A 17,643-nucleotide genomic window follows, 5' to 3' on the forward strand; every position below is an offset into this window, starting at 1 on the left:
GCCTAATAGATAAAATGAATATAAAAAATTAATTGGTCCCAAAGCATCTATCATTCATTGTTTAACAAATAAATAAAACGGGAGGGAGAGAGACCAAGCAAAACTATTTGAAGAGTCACACAGAACGAAAATGGCCCAGGCCCCAGTCTGAGCGCAGACTCAGATGGGGTTCAGGGCCACGGGGCACTGGGGAGCCTCACCTTGGCCCAGAGGAAGCCCTCGGAGAACAACATGATCTCGCAGATCTGCTGCAGGTCTGGCACGATCACCACCACCGGCCGGAAGAGAGCCTTCACCGACTCAGGCAGCTCCGTGCGGCCCGCATAGCCAGGGTTCATGGTGATGAAGATGCCCATTCTGGAGTCCAGGGAGATCTCTTGCCCTTCAAACTAGGGGACAAGAGCAAAGGAAGGAAGGGTTATGCTGCCGGCCAGCCTGCCAGGGGAAAGGTGGTCTGGGAAGCCATGTGGCTACTCATTTTCATGGATAGCCCATCACTTCGCACAACGTGGGATTTTCATTTATGTTAATTGTCACTTCTCTTCCCATTCCCACCTTTATCCCCATCTGGCTGCCTGGGTGTCACCCAGACCTTTGCCACCAGAATCCCATCTCAGCATCCTTTGAGAAACCAGCCTTGGAACTTCCCTGGTGGTCCAGTGGCTAAGCTCCCAATGGAGGGAGCCTGGGGTTCAATCCGTGGTCAGGGAACTAGATCCAGGAAGCTACAACTAAGAGTTCATATGCCACAACTAAAGATCCTGCATGCCACAACTAAGACCTGGCATGGCCAAATAAATAAATAAATGTGTGTCTGTGTGTATATATATATATATATATATATTTTTTTTTTTTTTTTTTTTTTAAAGAAACCAGCCTTTGTCCTCCTGGTGCTCCATGGACTGACAAAGTACAGAAATTTCCATATTTTGAGTCTCTTTAGCCTACAGTGAATTTCAACTTTCTCAACTTTCCTCTCTACTAGATTTTTACTGTTTTGTTTCTTTTAATGGCCCATCAGACAGGCAGAAAACAGAATTCTTATTTTTATGAGGCCCAGGCTGCCTCTGACAGGAGGGCAGCCCAGCAGGTAGCTGATGCTCCCCAAAGGATGGAGGCCGCTGTCTTATCTCCCTAGTCTGCACTGAGACCACCGTCATCCATGCCTCAATGTCTCATGTGAGTCCTAGAGCATCTCCTGGAGATGGGAGACAGGCCTGCTCTTAAAAACACATCTTCTAGAAACCCAAATGCACTGCAGGTTCAATCTGTCTCCCATGGCAGTAGTAAGCTCAGTCCTAAAATGTTTCAGAACTAATGAATAGAAATCCATCTAGAACCTTCACTGGAATCCTCAAATGTTTAACAGGACCCACTTTACATAATCCTCTGACCACCAGCAACACTAAGGTCCAGGGAAAAAGCAGGTGGGGTGACCACAGAGGGGCAAATAACAGAGTCCTCACAGCCCAGGCTGAATTTGGTTCCTGGATCACCCAATGAGGCTCTGTGGGACCTTGAAGGATGTATAGGAGTTTTCAGGTGAAGGAGAAGAAACAGACAATTTCAGGCAGATAGGGATGCATTTGGCGTCCCAGGGTCTGATATGTCTGTAGAGTAAGTATCATAAAGTGACGAGGGTGGAGGGGCATGCAGGAGCAAGGACAGTGGCCAGAGGAAGGGTAGAGCACGTTGGGATCACAGAGGGCCTCAGGGTAGGGAAACGGTTCAGCCACTCTGGTCCCTGTTGTCAGGGAACGCACCCCGGGCCACCTAAATTACATAAGATCACGTTTCTCCAAACTCTGATCCATTTTCATCTGATGTAACTTAAAGCAGATGTCCCAAACTTGAGTCTACAAATGTATTGTTGGACAGGGAGAGATTAGTATAATCTCAAAAAAAAATTAGAATTGCCTTTTCACTTTAATAACAACCTTAAAAATCTTGGTCATGGGACTTCTCTGGGGGTCCAGTGATTAAGACTCTGTGCTTCCAATGCAGAAGGTGTGGGTTCAATTCCTGGTCGGGGAACTAAGATCCCACGTGCTTCATGCTGTGGCCAAAAAATAAATAAATGCCCACAGATTTGGTTCTTATTGATCCAAAATGACATTAAAAAAAACTTGGTCATTATAATGCCCTGACTTTACTGGGTCTGAAGGCAAAATTTCTTGTTTATTGCAATAATTTCTACTGAAGACATTCTGATTCAACGGAATCTTGATTTCTCTCAAGTCACTTTTTCTCAAATTTGGGAAGTCATTAAAAACATCTTTTGACCTTGAAAGGGAACCTCATACTTCATTTACTTGAGAATATGGCCCTACCTGTCACTATTAGTCATGTCTGTAATTTACTTTTTTAATTTATTTTTTGGCCGCCCCATGAAGCATGCAAGATCCTAGTTCCCCAACCAGAGATTGGACCAGTGCCCTGTGTATTGGGAGCTCTGAGTTTTAACCATTGGACCATCAGGGAGTCCCATGTCTGAAGTTCTTAGATTATTACAGTACTTAATTATCAAAGATGCTGCTCAATTAGGGAAACCCAATTATCTCCACATGGAAGCAGAAGTCGGGCAAATCTACATCTAGGGGGAGCCTGGTCTGGATAGATGACTGTCCACCATTGCACGTTCCCATCCTGGGGAGGATCTGGGCCAGCTTCACACTTATTCTCACCTGGAACGTGGTTAACTGATGGATCAGAGCATTTCTTATCGTCTGAATCTGGGACGAGATGACTGACAACACAGAGGCATCAATGCGATTAAACTCGTCGAAGCAGCCCCAAGCTCCGCACTGAGCGAGGCCCGAGAAGATCTTCCCGACGGCCTAGGAGGAAAGGAATGTCAGGACAAGGGCAATTTTCATCTTTAAAATCACAAGTGATCCACGTATGGATACAATTTTCTAAATTAAAAGCAAACGATGATTATCAGATTGGCAGAGATGCGTTCAGCCAGCCATTCTACTAATGGATCTTCCTGGCAAGATTCCCAAGGTCTCTTGTGAAAGGCCTTTCCGGCTCCCAATTACAGGATTTCACAAATTAAGGATTTTTTTTAATTTTTAAAAAATTTTATTCAAGTAGGGTTGATTTATAATGTTGTTAGTTTTTGCTGTACGGCAAAGTGAATCAGTTGTATACATACACACACACGCACACACACACGCATATATCTCCATTGTTTTTTAGATTCTTTCTCCTATAGGCCATTACAGAGTACTGAGTAGAGCTCCCTGTGCTATACATCAGGCCCTTATTAGTGATCTATTTTATATATAGTAGTATGTATGTGTCAATTCTGATCTCCAATTTATCCCTCCCCTTCCATAATCCCTGGTAACCATAACTTTGTTTTCTATATTTGTGACTCTAGTATTTCTATTTTGTAAAGAAGTTCAAAGATTTCAAAAATTAAGAATTTTAATGTAAAAAACTCAGATTTCTGGCTTCTCTTGAGATGTTGAAAAATCCAGCAACACTGGGTCCTCTCTTCTTGGCAACAATTGACCTAAGCTGAACACCAGCACCTCCTTCAGGCGGAGCTTTGCCTTCCAGTTGGCCACAGTCGCCATCACTCTCTGTTGTTGTCTGCTGTTTACTGATTTACATTATCCACCTGACTCCAGTGGGCATTTAGTCTGAGACGCTTGCTCTACATGCTGCTAACAAAGAAATACATCTAAGTTCCCAGACCAAGATGGTGAAAGGTTTCCCACCTCCAGCTGTCACTATGTCATTTCTTGGAAGCATATAAGATAAAATGCTTTCACCCATGTCCTCCTTTGAGCTCTTGGCCTAGGAAGACGGCACCAGATGTGATGTCAGGGTATCGACGGCTGTACCATCCCGAAAGCATCCCATCTCATCTGACCTTGGAAGTTAAGCAGGGTTGGGCCTGGTTAGTATTTGGATGGAAGAAGTGACACCAGATCCTTACTTTGTAATCCATGCCTTCGCCGCAGTTGGTTACGACACAGAGCAAGCCCAAGGCTTTGGCCAGGTCCTTGGTGGTCTCGGTTTTGCCGGTACCTGCTGGGCCAGCAGGAGCCCCACCCAGATACATGGACAGTGCCTGTCAGAAGTCAAATGCAAAACACGTGTTGTCTGCCATGGAAGGAAAGAGGTGTCAATGACCAGTTCGTGACAATCTATGTAGAATATATAAATGGTAATGCACCTTTTCTGACAGTGACCACTGACCTCCACTGACCTCCACTGACCACTCCACCCCCACCCCCTGTTACACAGGGACCAGTAAACCAACGACTCCACAACATGCTGGACTCTGTACCTGCCCTGAGGACAATGCCTAGCAGTTCCCAGAGCTGAGGCTCATGGGAACATGGACATATGTGCAGGGAAGGATTCATTTTGCCCAAAGAAAGGTTTGGCCCTTTGTCTTTAGATCCTAGGAGCTGACCTCTAAGGCCCCGGAATGTTCTGCCTCAGAAGAGAGTCCTTGTTTATCTGGGGACCTCGGGCCACGCTGGACAGTCTAACAATGTGATTTATGGTGGAAGCCCTGGATCAACTTCGAGAGGGTCTGGAGACTAAGGTCAGTCATTTAGAGGGGTCAGTCTTGCATGCATGACAAGCCCCTAGTTAAAACCCAAGGCTCGGTGGGCTTCCCTGGGCAGCAGAACTTCACACATAGTTGCTGGAGAAAATGATGCTGTCTGGACCATTGAGTTGAACAAGAAACTGAAGCTTAGACCTGGTCTCTCCTAGACCCTGTCCCATTGCTGGACCTACATCTCTCTTCTCCCACTGCTGATTTTTATCTGTATCCATTTGCTATAAAAACCATGTTGTTGGTGTTGTTGCTGCTGTTTAGTCAAGTCCTGTCCAAATATTTGCCACCCCCATAGCCCACCAGGCTCCTCTATCCATGGGATTTTCCAGGCAAGAATACTGCAGGGGGTTGCCATTTCCTTCTCCAGGAGATCTTCTTGACCCAGGGGTTGAACCCACATCACAGGCAGATTTTTTTTTACCACTGAGCCACGTGGGAAGCCCTATAAAAACCATAACCATGACCACAATGGCTTTACTGAATTCTGTAATTCCTCTTAGCAAACTATTGAAACTGAGGGTGGTTTGGGGGGCCACCAGAACTTGAAACACCCAAATCCCAAAAGGTAGCAAGTATGTCATAGTCCAAATGGAACTTCTTTTACAGATTTTTAAAGAACGACCTTTACTATTGAACCCTTTACTATTAGCATTCATTTCCCGGGGCTGCCAGAGCGAAGTACCCCAAATTGTCTGGCTTAAAACAACAGAAATGTGTTCTCTTACAGTTCTGGAGGCTAAAAGTGAAATTAAGGTGTGAGCGGGGCCACACTGCCCCGAAGACTTTAAGAGAGGCTCATTCCTGGCTTCTTCCAGCTTCTGGTGGCTCCAGGCAATCCCTGGCGTGTGGCTGCCTCTCTCCAGTCTCTTTCTCTGTCTTCACATCTCTTCCGTGCCTCTGTGTTCTCTCCTCTTCGTACACAGACACCAGGCATTGGTACTAGGGCTCTAATCCAGGATGTTCTCACCCCAATCCTTAACTAATTCAATCTGCCAAGGCCCTATTTCTAAACAGGGTCACAGCTGAGGTTCTGAGTGGACATGAATTTGGGGTGGGGAGGACAATGTTCAACCCAGTGCATGCGTGCTCAATCATGACTGACTCTTTGCGACCCCCCACGGACTGTAGCCCACCAGGCTCCCCTGTCCATGGGATTTCCCAGGCAAGAATACTGGAGTGGGTTGCCATTTCCTGCTCCAGAGGATTTTCCTAACCAAGAGATCGAACCCGCCTCTCCTACCCTGGCAAGCAGGTTCTTTACCACCGAGCCACTTGGGAAGCCTGTTCAACCCAGTACACCATCACAATTACTATCACACCTAGAGAAAAAACACATGACCCCAGGTGAATGATCCCCACCAGAGCCAGGCCGCCAGTCACCTGGGTGAGCGTCAGGTAGATCCGGTCCGTCAGGGGTGTGATAACCAGCCGCCCGTTCAAACCCATGTACTCGTAGCCGTAGCCGAAGGTGCCCGTGCACTGGCGGATGTTCAGCTCATCTGGTTCCCGGTCCCAATAAAAACGCAGCTGACTTTCCCATTCAAACTCCCGGGCCTCGAGAATGCTGGAAGGTGAGCAAGGGGGGATAAGTGAAGAGGGAGAGAGCTGAGACGGAAGAGAAGGTAGACGGTGGGGGCAGGACGGAGAGATGCTGAGAGAGGCCAGAGGATGACACAGGACAGGTTTCGAGACACCAGTGCCCTGGGAGGTCCCCACCTGCCCCTGATGAAAGAGTCGACTATGTCACGGGCATGCACGTCTATGATGAGCACGGTGTTGTATTTCTTTCTGTCGTTCCTGCTTAAGTTCAAGGTGATCCGGGTGACCAGCTCATCGATCTGCTGGTGCATCTTCTGGCCGTAGTTCTTCATGGCCTGCTTCTCCCCCTGCTTCACTTTGCGGAAGACGTCTTCCACCTCCCAGGTCCACCACACCTGGCTGGCGGCCAGCACCACCATCCCTTGGTACATGAGCATCCAGTCGACCCTAAAGGAAAAGCATGCCTCTATGAGATTTTCCCAGGATTGGAACTAAAAATGGTCTTGTCAAGAATCTATTTCTTCCGGGACTTTCCTTGCAGTCCAGTGGTTAGGACTCCACACTTCCACGGAAGGGGGCATGGGTTCAATCCCTGGTCAGGGAACTAGGATCCCACAAGCATGACCGAAAACAAAACAAAACAAAAAAGAATATTTGTTTCATACAGATGGCCAACAGGCACATGAAAAGACGCTCAAAATCAGTAATTACTAGGGAATTGCAAATTAAAACTACAATGAGGCATCACCTCACACCAGTCAGAAAGGCCAGCATTAAAAAGTTTACAAATAATAAATGCTGGAAAGAGTGTGGAGAAAAGGGAACGCTCCTACACTGTTGGTGGGAATGTAAGTAGGTGCAGCCACTATAGAGAATAGTATGGCGGCTCCTCAGAAAACTAAAAACAGAATTACCCTATGACCCAACAATTCCACTCCTGGGCATATATCCAGAGAAAACTATAATTCAAAAAGATACATGCACCCTGATGATCATTGCAGCACAATTTACAATAGCCAAGACATGGAAACAATCTAATACAATGAAATATTACTCAGCCATAAAAAAGAATGAAATATTGCCATTTGCAGCAACATGGATAGACCTAGAGATTATCACACTGAGTGAAGTAAGACAGAAATAGAGTCACAGACACAGAAAACAAACTTATGCTTACCAAAGGGGGAAGGGACTTAGGTAGGGGAGAAAAAATCAGGAGTGTAGGATTAACAGATACAAACTACTACACATAAATAAGCCACAAAGATTAACTGTACAGCACAGGGGATTATAGTCAATATCATGCAATAACCTATAAAGAAAAATAATCAGAAATATACATATTTATGTATATTTACATATTAATATAACTGAATACTTTGCTGTACACCTGAAACTAATACAATATTGTAAATCAACTGCTCTTCAATTTTTAAAAAAATTTTTCTTTGATCTGGAATAGGGAAGATGAAGTAAGAGAAGCCAATAAACAAAGGAGATAAACCTCTTCTGGTTAGATAATAAAATACCAGGCCAACAGAGACATGCGCACGAACAGTTACAGGGGCATGACTGTGTAAAAGAAGCCAGATCACTTGAAAGATGTGTTTTCACAGATGTTTAAAAGTTATTTAGTATGATAGGCATATTATAAGAATTTTTAAATTTTTTAAAATTCCAACAAAAAAGTTGATTATCTCTGACCACACCTCCCATGCTTCCTTGCTATAATTTCCTGAATGTCACTGGGCACGCTTTTCGATTCTCATACAAACCTGTATAAAGACACATAAATGGGGAGAAGGGGGTGTGAGGGCTGTTTCTCCAAAACTGGCATCCGACAACACAAGCTGCACGGCACCGTGCTTCTCTCATTTACTAGTCCAGTGGGCTTGTGTCTCAGTTACACGCAGAGTGTTTACGCTATGGGAATTGACATACGCTCCAAATCAAAGCTTTTCTTCTCAGAGAGCTAGTTTACCAATACACCACTGAATGTATCTATATACATCCAATTACATAAAGAGATAAACCCATTTTTTATATGGCACAGAACCAAGAAAAAGCAGGAACCTAATCAGACAAATACTATGCTCTGTCCTAATAATTCATTAAGTAGACATTTTCAGTTTGCAAAATCAAAAAGGCAGCATGCGAAACCAAGAGGACAGTGTTCCCATAATAATAAAGACTTTGTATCAGCATAAAGGCCCTGCCAAATGTACTGCAACTCTCCTGGGAAGCTATCCAAAGATGCTCTGTGTGCTTTGGGTTCAACCACAGAGTAAAGCCAGCCCTCTTAGTGACTAGGGCTAGGCATGGTTTAGCTCGGTGCCTGGAAGCTCTGAGGCCAAAAAATCAAAGAATGATTGAAATTCATCAACTATTCTAGAAACAACTTTGCCACTAACCTACACATAGAGTCCATCCTAATGAATGCCTGGTTTCTGGTGAGTCACTGCTGCTGCTAAGTCGCTTCAGTCATGTCCGACTCTGAGCGACCCCATAGACGGCAGCCCACCAGGCTCCTCTGTCCCTGGGATTCTCCAGGCAAGAACACTGGAGCGGGTTGCCATTTCTTTCTCCAATGCATTCACTAGGTTCTCACATTTGAGCTCAGAATCGCCTGGGATCTTGTGAAAACCCAGTTCCTGGGGCCCTACCCTGAGAGTTTCTGATGCAGCAGGTTTGGGGTGGGGCCCAGGAAATTGCGATTTTGACCAGGCTCCTAGGGGCCCTGATGCTCCCAGTCCATGGACCACAATTTGAGAAGTGCTGTACACAGTAATCCTTAAAGAACACAGGTATCCATCAGCTAATTTAGCTATGGCAGGGAAAGAAAACCTGACATTTGAAATGTCAGTCAATCTACTCCACACCCTGAAAATTGATCCCTTATTGCCATTAATATAATAAAGTAACACACAATCACATTTACAATCCTACCTGGTTTTGTCTTCACAGTATCTAAAAATAGCCTCTTTGGTAATTAGCCTGTTAGTTCTTCGCATTTCATTCAAAACTGCTGTCATCCAGTCCTCCACACGCCCCTCAGCCCGGATGATCTTCCGGAACTCCATGACTTCTCCTTCTGCTGATATCATGGCAGATACCAGTTTTTCTCCACTGTCCCCGTCATGAAACCTCAGCAGTGCTATGTTGTCATACATCTGCAATACAATGGGAGAGTCCACCCTGTAATACCTTCACAGGGTTCTGGAATCAAAGAACAGCCCGCAGTGCCTCATCACTCATCAGGGCTGCCAGGATGCCAGCAACAGCACCAGAGACCACACACCAAATAGGTATCTCTTTACCCAGTGACAGACGTTCATTGGGTACTTCCTTTTATCTGCATGAAAAGGTCTGAGGCGGGTTGAACAAAAACAAAAAAAGAGAAGATAGGTTCTCTCCCCACACTTGAGATTCTAGGGTGTACATTGGGATGGAGAGGTATCCGGACACATGGACCAGCTGAACACAGGATGAGCGGGACAGCATGGTGATTAAACACTCTACGGCTGAGGAATTAGAGACCTCCCAGGAACGAGGAATGAAGACTCCCACCCCCACTGTCCAATCAGGTGTCTTTGACCAAGTTGCTTCTCCTCTCTCAGCCTGAAATAAACATAATTACGGCACCTACAAAATGCAGTCAAAGGATCAAATTAAATAACGTGTGTGAAATGTCAGCTCCTCATGTACTTGGCATTTGCTGGCTATCCTCATTGTTACTAATTAGAGTAATATTCAGGGAAATGTGTCTTTTAGGGCCCATTAGATAAGACAAGGCACTCTGCAAATCAGACAGGAGTACAGAAAGGCAACAAGCTTTAAAAAATAAAATCAGAGGTTTACAAAAGGAGCTACCAATGGCCAAAGTACTTCTAACAACACATTTTTCTACAACAGTAAAATCTGTGTTTATGAAAGCAGAAACAGAATAGAAGCCTTCTCCCTTTGAGAAAGGAAACCATGCAAACTATAACTCATACTTTGAGAAGGAGATCAGCATTAATTAAAGAAAACACAGTGTATTAATCTTGCTTCCCAGGTAGCACTAGCAGTAAAGAATGCACCTGCCAGTGCAAGAGACGTTAAGAGACTCTGGTTCGATCCCTGGGTGGGGAAAATCCCCCATAGGAGAGCCAGGCAAGTTCAAGTATTCCTTCCTGGAGAATCCCCAGGGACAGAGGAGCCTGGTGGCTACAGTCCATGGGGTTGCAGAGTCAGACACGACGGAAGCAACTTAGCACACACGCACATATGCAGTGTATTAAGCAACTGATCCTCAGCACTTTGTTTATTTGAAATAAAGTAATTGCTCTATAATGCTCCCCATCATGGATGATTTTGCCCCCAGGGACACTCAGCACCATCTGGAGACGTTTTCAGTTTTCACAGCTGGAGAGGGATGCTTCTGGCATCTACTGGGTAGAGGCCAGAAATGCTTCTAAACAACCTACAATGCACAAGGCCGCCCCCACCCCTGACATAAACACACACACACACACACACACACACACAGAGGAAAAACTGTCTGGCCCAAAAAAGAATCTAAAATAGAGTGGATGGACTTCCCTGGTGGCACAGTGGATAAGGATCCAGAAAGATTCCACATGCCACGGAGCAACTAAGCCCGTGCACAACTACTGAGCCCAGGCTCTAGAGCTCTCAAGCTGCAACTACCGAGCCTGCGAGCCACAACTACTGAAGCTCGTGTGCCTAGAGCCTGTGCCCCACAACAAGAGGAGACACTGCAATGAGAAGCCTGCACAACATAACAAAGAGTAGCCCCGGCTTGCTGCAGCTAGAGAAAGCCTGCAAGCAGCAACAAAGACCCTGCGTAACCCAAAATTAATTAATCAATTAAAGAGTCATTAACTGTATATCATAACTGACTGTCTGCTGTACACTTGAAATGAACACAACATTGTGAGTCAGATAGGTGCCAGTAAAAAAATAAATATCGCAACCAAGATGCCAACAGTGTCAAGGCTGAGAAACCTCTAGGCTGATACTAAACATAGAGCTTTGATGAGCTGACCAAAGTTTATTCCTGGCGCTGCTCTGATTCTCTGTCAGAAAACAAAGAGATGGTTTTGTCTGTTGTGTTTCCTGCCCTTCAGTATCACTCACGGATAAACGTGCATTTATGTAAAAGTATGAAAACACAGGCTGGAAGGAATTACATCAAAGCCATGATAATGGCTGCCTTTTGAAAGTGGAAGAAGAATTGTGAATGGGGATGAAACAAAGAGTATGTCAACTTTATCTCCATAATTTTATCTTACAAAAAAAGAGACAAAACAAATATGACTAACTGGTAACAAGGGTGTCAATTCTGGGGGGTAGATAAGGTTCTTTAGCCAACATCATCGGGCAGGCACTGTTCAAAGTACTTTACAAACATTAACTCATTTGATCTTTATAAATGTGTAGAATTGGAGTTAACTGAATTTACAGGTAAGAAAACTGATGACCAGAGAGGTTAAGTCACTTGCCAAAGGCCACACAGCAAATCCATGTAGAGCCAGGGTTTAAACCCAGACAATCTAGCTGGATGTGCTGAACCACTATCCTGCATGGTCTCTCTGGTTATTATATTCGTCCTTGTATATTTCTGCATTGTTTCAGTTTCTCAAAAAATGTTGTTTGGGAGAGTGTGGAAAAAGAACAACAAATAGCAGCTCAGTGCTGGTGTGACTTCAGAGTACAGTGGATTTCATCAGATTTATGTTTCAAATAAAAACCCCAGCAGTGTTCCACAATCTTGGACTTCCGAGTTGAACCCAGCTGTGTAGCAGACTCAGATGAGCTGCAATTACAGAGCTTATGGGGACACTCCCACGGGAGCCCCTGGGGACTGACCTTGATCATGTGCTCCTGGACGCAGAGCGGGTCACTGTTCCCCAGGATACTGAGCAGCTCGTCATCGGAAATGAAGAAGAACCTGGGGAAGGCGTTCCTCTTAGAATCTAAGTAGTCGTTCAGGCTCTTCTGGCACTTCTCCAGGCCCTCGCTGATGTTCTGCAGGTCATTGAGGCGGTTCGGGGCCTCACAGCATCTCTTGATCACAGGGTCTTTCAAAGTCTCGCCCATGATCTGGATAAAGTCAAGAGGACAACTGTCAATACGGATGGACCTAGAGAGTGTCATACTGAGTGAAGTAAGTCAGACAGAGAAGGGGAAATATCATATGGCATCCCTTATATGTGAAATCTAAAAAGAAATGATACAGATGTATTATGCGTGCATGCAAAGTCGCCTCAGTTGTGTCCGAACTCTTTGCGACCCCATGGACTGTAGCCTACCAGGCTCCTCTTTCCTTGTGGATTCTCCAGGCAACAATACCAGAGTGGGTTGCCATTTCCTTCTCCAAGGGAATCTTCCCGATCCAGGGGTCTCTTATGTCTCCTGCATCGACAGGTGGGTTCTTTACCACCTGGGAAGCCCCAAACATGAGTTGGCTGCTCATACTAGAGAATACAACAGCATCCCTGAGCAGCAAACACCGGGGCTTTGAGGTCGGGTGGGCTGGGTGACAATCCTTACCCCACTAACCGCTAGCAGCAGTGCCCACTGGTACCACCCTTTCTGGAAAGGACTTTAAGATGACCACAGTCCTTCATGGGTAATTTACTTATAATTTACTTATAAGATGTTAATCCTAAAAATGGAAAAAAAAATCTTCAGACAAATTATTTTTGAATGCAAAGAGTTTCACTTCAAACAAGATGTCCAGTTACTAGCAATAAATCAACTAAACTAATGTCAGTCCACTCACTGAGACATTATATAAAATCATTGAAATGTTTTCAGATGGTTTCATAATATGAACTATGTTTCTCACAATATGAAGAGAAAATTATAAGATGAAATTATACAAAATACCGGGCTTCTCAGGTGGCTCAGTGGTAAAGACTCCACCTACCAGAGCAGAAGCCAGAGGAGGTGGGTTTGATCCCTGGTTTGGGAAGATCCCCTGGAGGAGGAAATGGCAACCCATTCCAGGTATTCTTGCCAGGATAATCCCAGGGACAGAGGAGCCTGGCAGGCTACAGTGCATGGGGTCACAGAGTCGGATACAACTAAGACACCGAGTATGCACACACACATACAAAATATCATTACAACTGTGTTCTTAAACCCATATACATAGGAAAATATTACATATTAAAGATGATGAAACTATGGAAGACACATCTTTTCCTTCTCTTCTACATTTCCCCAAGGTTTTTAAATAACTACTACTTTTATGATAAAAAGTAAAAATAAAAAAGTTATAGTGCCTTATGCTGGTGGCTTAAGATCAAACAGGAATTCTTACTGAAGAGATTAAATTCACATACAATGACAGAAAAAATTCAGAAGCTACAAATAGACCAAATACTACATGTAAATACATAAGTGAAAGGATCTCCGATTACTGTCCATCTTTCAAGACTAAAATAGAAGCCAGTCACTTGCCCTTTTAAATACTCTGTCGATGTTATCAAACTTCTTTGCTTCATCTGGAAGTTGTGATCTGATATCTCCACCAATAAAGATGCTTTCCAGATACATCCATTTTCTCTGAACCAACATCCAAATCTGTAAAGGCAAAACATTATCATCAACACAGGTTCCCAGGTGCCTCAAGGTATGTATGGCAAAACCCCACCCTAACACGGGACAGATTTAAATCAATTCAGGTCAAAAGAATTTCCATGCAAGAGGGCAGAATAAGTGCATATGGTGGTTTAGTTGCCAAGTTGTGTGTGTGCAGCAACAAAGACCCAGCACAACCATAAATAAATAAATTATTTTTTCAAAAGAAAGCAAATGAAGGAAGCCCATGCCTGACCACACTCCTAGCCAGTGAACCAGGCCTGGCTTCATCCCACCCCAAGCTTTAGGGTGTAGCTATATTAATACAAGGTGCCTTCCTGTGGTCTCAGGACAAAATCAAGGCTGTCTCACAAAACTGGTGAAATGAGCCTAGGTGGCTCACAGAGGTCTGGACACAAAGCAGGAAAGCCCCAAACCAACTAAGGTAAGACCTGGTTGGGCACTTCCCAACACGATGGACTAGGTTGGGAAAACTGCAAAAACACACATCAAAGTGAAATGAGCACAGGCCAAAAAAAAAAAAAAATGTATGCAAGACGGACTTAAAAAAAAAAATCAAAATCACACGGAGGACAAACCCATACCCTGTGAAAGTGAGTCTCCCCTAAAAAGAGGAAAATTCTAGTTTGAGAAAATAAAAAATAGAAGGAAATCAGAAAAGGGTTTTAAATATATTTAAATTCTTCAATGTGATACAGGAGATGAAAGCATTCTTGCAACAAGAACAGGACAGTATTAAATAAGAACAAGGGTACATGAAAAAGCACCAATGAGGAGTCCTGTTAGTTAAAAATGCATTCATTGAAATAAAAACTCAGATTCACTCCTCTAATTATGCATACCTCCCCTCAAAATAAATCAAAGAGGATCATTAGTTTCTGAGCACAGAATTGTCTCATACAAAGTTTCTTTCTATGAATCAGCTCCTTTCCATCTTTTGTGTCTCTTTTCTCACCTCAATGACTTCTCCTATGAGAGAAAGCGTTTTTTCCCATTTGTGAACTGTCTGCAGGAAAGGTCCCACAAATCTGCTTCCTGAGATGCTTTGCAGGTTGAAAGTGTTGTCATCCAGGCACTGGATGATATCGTCAACAGACCCCAAGATGTAGCCTCGCTCCTGGGTGCCTTTGTAATACTTGACCACATTAAATTTCATATTTTCCCATGTGTCCAGGATTTCCTTCACAGCCTAGTCAGGAATATGACAAGAATGGTTCAGGCACATGGGCTGAAAAAAACAACCCAACCCAACAGGAGCTTCCTGAGTTAGCCATGGATCAGCTCCTGAACCCAGAGTTCTGGGTCAGTGTTCCAGAGAAGCTGGCCATTCTAGCTGTCAGTTGCCCAGTGCTTGCTCTGTGCCAGGTAAGCACATGCTATACACCATCTCCTCTAGTCCTCAAAGCACCCCCGCGAGGGTGGGACTATTGTTCTCCACACTTTCGCAGAGGTGGGAACTGGGAACGGCTTGCCACGTTCACTCAGCTGAGTGCCAGAGCCAGGGTCTAAATTCTATAATTGGCCTCCAATCTGCATGCTCATGAGATACTGCCTCTGTGTTTACTGTTTAGCAAGAAGATCAAATTACAAAAAATTTGTCTTTTCATGGCATGTTCAAAAACCACCTGTCAATAATTATGCGTATGTGTATATATACACAGATGTGTGCATGTGTACATATGTATCTGTGTATGACACACGTGTATGTGTATGCACATGTGTACATGCATGTGTGTGTGCATGTATGAGTGATATATTAGTATTTATGTACACCTATATGTGTGCATGTGTGAGAGCATGTATGTATATGGGCATAGTACTCATGCACATGTTGGTGTGTGTATGTGTGTTTTTATATCTCTGTAGTGTGTATGTGTGGATATATGTTTATATGTGTACATGTGTGTATATGTGTGTATATGCATTTTTTTTGGCCATGCTATGCAGCATGCGGGATCTTAGTTCCCCAACCAGGGGTGGAGCACGTGCCCCTGCAGTGGAAGCTCAGAGCCCTAACCACTGAGCCACAGGGAATTCCCTGCATAGGCATTTCAAAGCATTAAAGAGTGTACACTCAAATGTTAATAATTTATCTTCAGGTGGTGGAATTTATGAGTGATTTGTTTATTTTCTCAGTTTTCTATCTTGAACACATTATTTCTTTAGTAAATAAGTTGAAAGTGAAACTATAAGAACAATTAAAATATTTAACTGAGGCAGAAATTCTATTTCTAGAACAAATAATACTTTCTTATTCAAACATAACAGGTACCAGAACAAACAGGCTTTCTCTTTGAATAAAAAAAAAATTCTTTTTTTTTTTCTAGCCTGTTTTATAACTAAAAATAGTCCTACCTTCTCAATGGCTATCTCTTTAATGGCCGACGTCACAATCTCATTGAGAACATCCGTGTGTTTGTGAAGTTCCATAGCAAACATGTTTTCCAAGGTGAATGTTTCAGTCATTTCAAAAATCACGCCCGTTTTCTCCATAAGCTCTTTCCAATGCCTGAAGGTGCATCCACATCAAAAATCTTTATGTCTACTGAGTTTAGTGATGGGTTTAATTATTCCCTCTTCAAACAAGGGCTTCATAGGTGGCTCAGACGGTAAAGAATCTGCCTGCAAGGCAGGAGTCCCGGGTTTGATCCCAGGGTCAACAAGATTCCTGGGATAAGGACATGGCAACCCACTCCAGCATTCTTGCCTGGAGAATTCCACGGACAGAGGAGCCTGGCGGACTACAGTCCATGTGAACGTCGCTCAGTCATGTCCAAATCTTTGCAACCCCATGGACTATACAGTCCATGGAATTCTCCAGGCCGGAATACTGAAGTGGGTAGCCTTTCCCTTCTCCAGGAGATCTTTCCAACCCAAGGATTGAACCCAGGTCCTCCGCATTGTAGGCAGATTCTTTACGAGCTGAGCCACCAGGGAAACCCATGGAGGTCACAAAAAATCAGACAGACTGAGCAACTAACACTTTCACTTTTCTGTCTTCAACCACAGGATAAATCCCATTATAATCACTTCTTGTAATGGAATTTGGAAACATGAAGACATTATTGGAATTATATGTATGTCCACAGTTTTCCAAAATCCCATTAGCTGCCAGAATTAAACCCAGGAAACAACATCTAGAACAGTGGTCCCCAACCTTTTTGGCACCAGGGACCAATTTTGTGGAAGACAATTTTTTCATGGACTAAGGGGTGGGGAGTGGGTTATGGTTTGGAGATGATTCTCATAAAGAGCACGAGACCTAGATCCCTCACATGTGCAGTTCACAGGAGGGTTCACACTCCTATGAGAATCTAAGGCCACCGCTGAACTGACAGGAGGTGGAGCTCAGGCGGTCATAAGAGCGATGGGGAGCAACTGTGAATACAGATGAAGCTTTGCTCGCTTGCCCGCTGCTCACCTACTGCTGTGCAGTGTGATTTCTATCTGGACCGGGACCAGTACCAGTCCATGGCCCAGGGCTTGCTGCTGCTAAGTTGCTTCAGTCGTGTCCGACTCTGTGCCACCCCATAGATGGCAGCCCACCAGGCTCCCCCATCCCCGGACTCTCCAGGCAAGAATACTGGAGTGGGTTGCCATTTCCTTCTCCAATGAAAGTGAAAAGTGAAAGTGAAGTCGCTCAGTCGTGTCCAACTCTTAGCGACCCCATGGACTGCAGCCTACCAGGCTCCTCCATCCATGGGATTTTCCAGGCAAGAGTACTGGAGTGGGGTGCCATTGCCTTGGGCCTGGGAGACCCCTAATCTAGAAGATACTTTCTTAGATGCCTCATCTTAACTACCACCTAAGAAAACACACTTTTCATTTATCGGTAACTGTTTCTGCATGGTCTCTAGACGGGTGATCCTGGCCTCTCTGGATCACTCAGCCTATTTGATACCTTGTTG

At 44.3% G+C, this 17,643-nt stretch overlaps 1 protein-coding gene across 2 annotated transcripts in view; it reads right to left on the minus strand.

Annotated features, from left to right (window-relative positions):
• Nucleotides 1-17,643, minus strand: part of DNAH10 (dynein axonemal heavy chain 10) — a 161,177-nt gene that overhangs the window by 85,908 nt on the left and 57,626 nt on the right. For both annotated transcript variants that reach the window (XM_055550810.1, XM_055550808.1), the window contains 10 exons: nt 16,091-16,244; nt 14,691-14,924; nt 13,595-13,717; nt 11,996-12,229; nt 9,071-9,294; nt 6,302-6,571; nt 5,966-6,149; nt 3,950-4,084; nt 2,685-2,837; nt 201-389 (listed from right to left, as the gene is read on the minus strand). In XM_055550810.1, coding sequence (XP_055406785.1) covers nt 201-389; nt 2,685-2,837; nt 3,950-4,084; nt 5,966-6,149; nt 6,302-6,571; nt 9,071-9,294; nt 11,996-12,229; nt 13,595-13,717; nt 14,691-14,924; nt 16,091-16,244 — 1,900 coding nt within the window. The remainder of the gene's footprint in view (nt 1-200; nt 390-2,684; nt 2,838-3,949; nt 4,085-5,965; nt 6,150-6,301; nt 6,572-9,070; nt 9,295-11,995; nt 12,230-13,594; nt 13,718-14,690; nt 14,925-16,090; nt 16,245-17,643) is intronic.

This window comes from Bubalus kerabau, chromosome 16 (genome assembly GCF_029407905.1).
Source record: "Bubalus kerabau isolate K-KA32 ecotype Philippines breed swamp buffalo chromosome 16, PCC_UOA_SB_1v2, whole genome shotgun sequence".
Classification (NCBI taxonomy): Eukaryota; Metazoa; Chordata; class Mammalia; order Artiodactyla; family Bovidae; genus Bubalus; species Bubalus kerabau.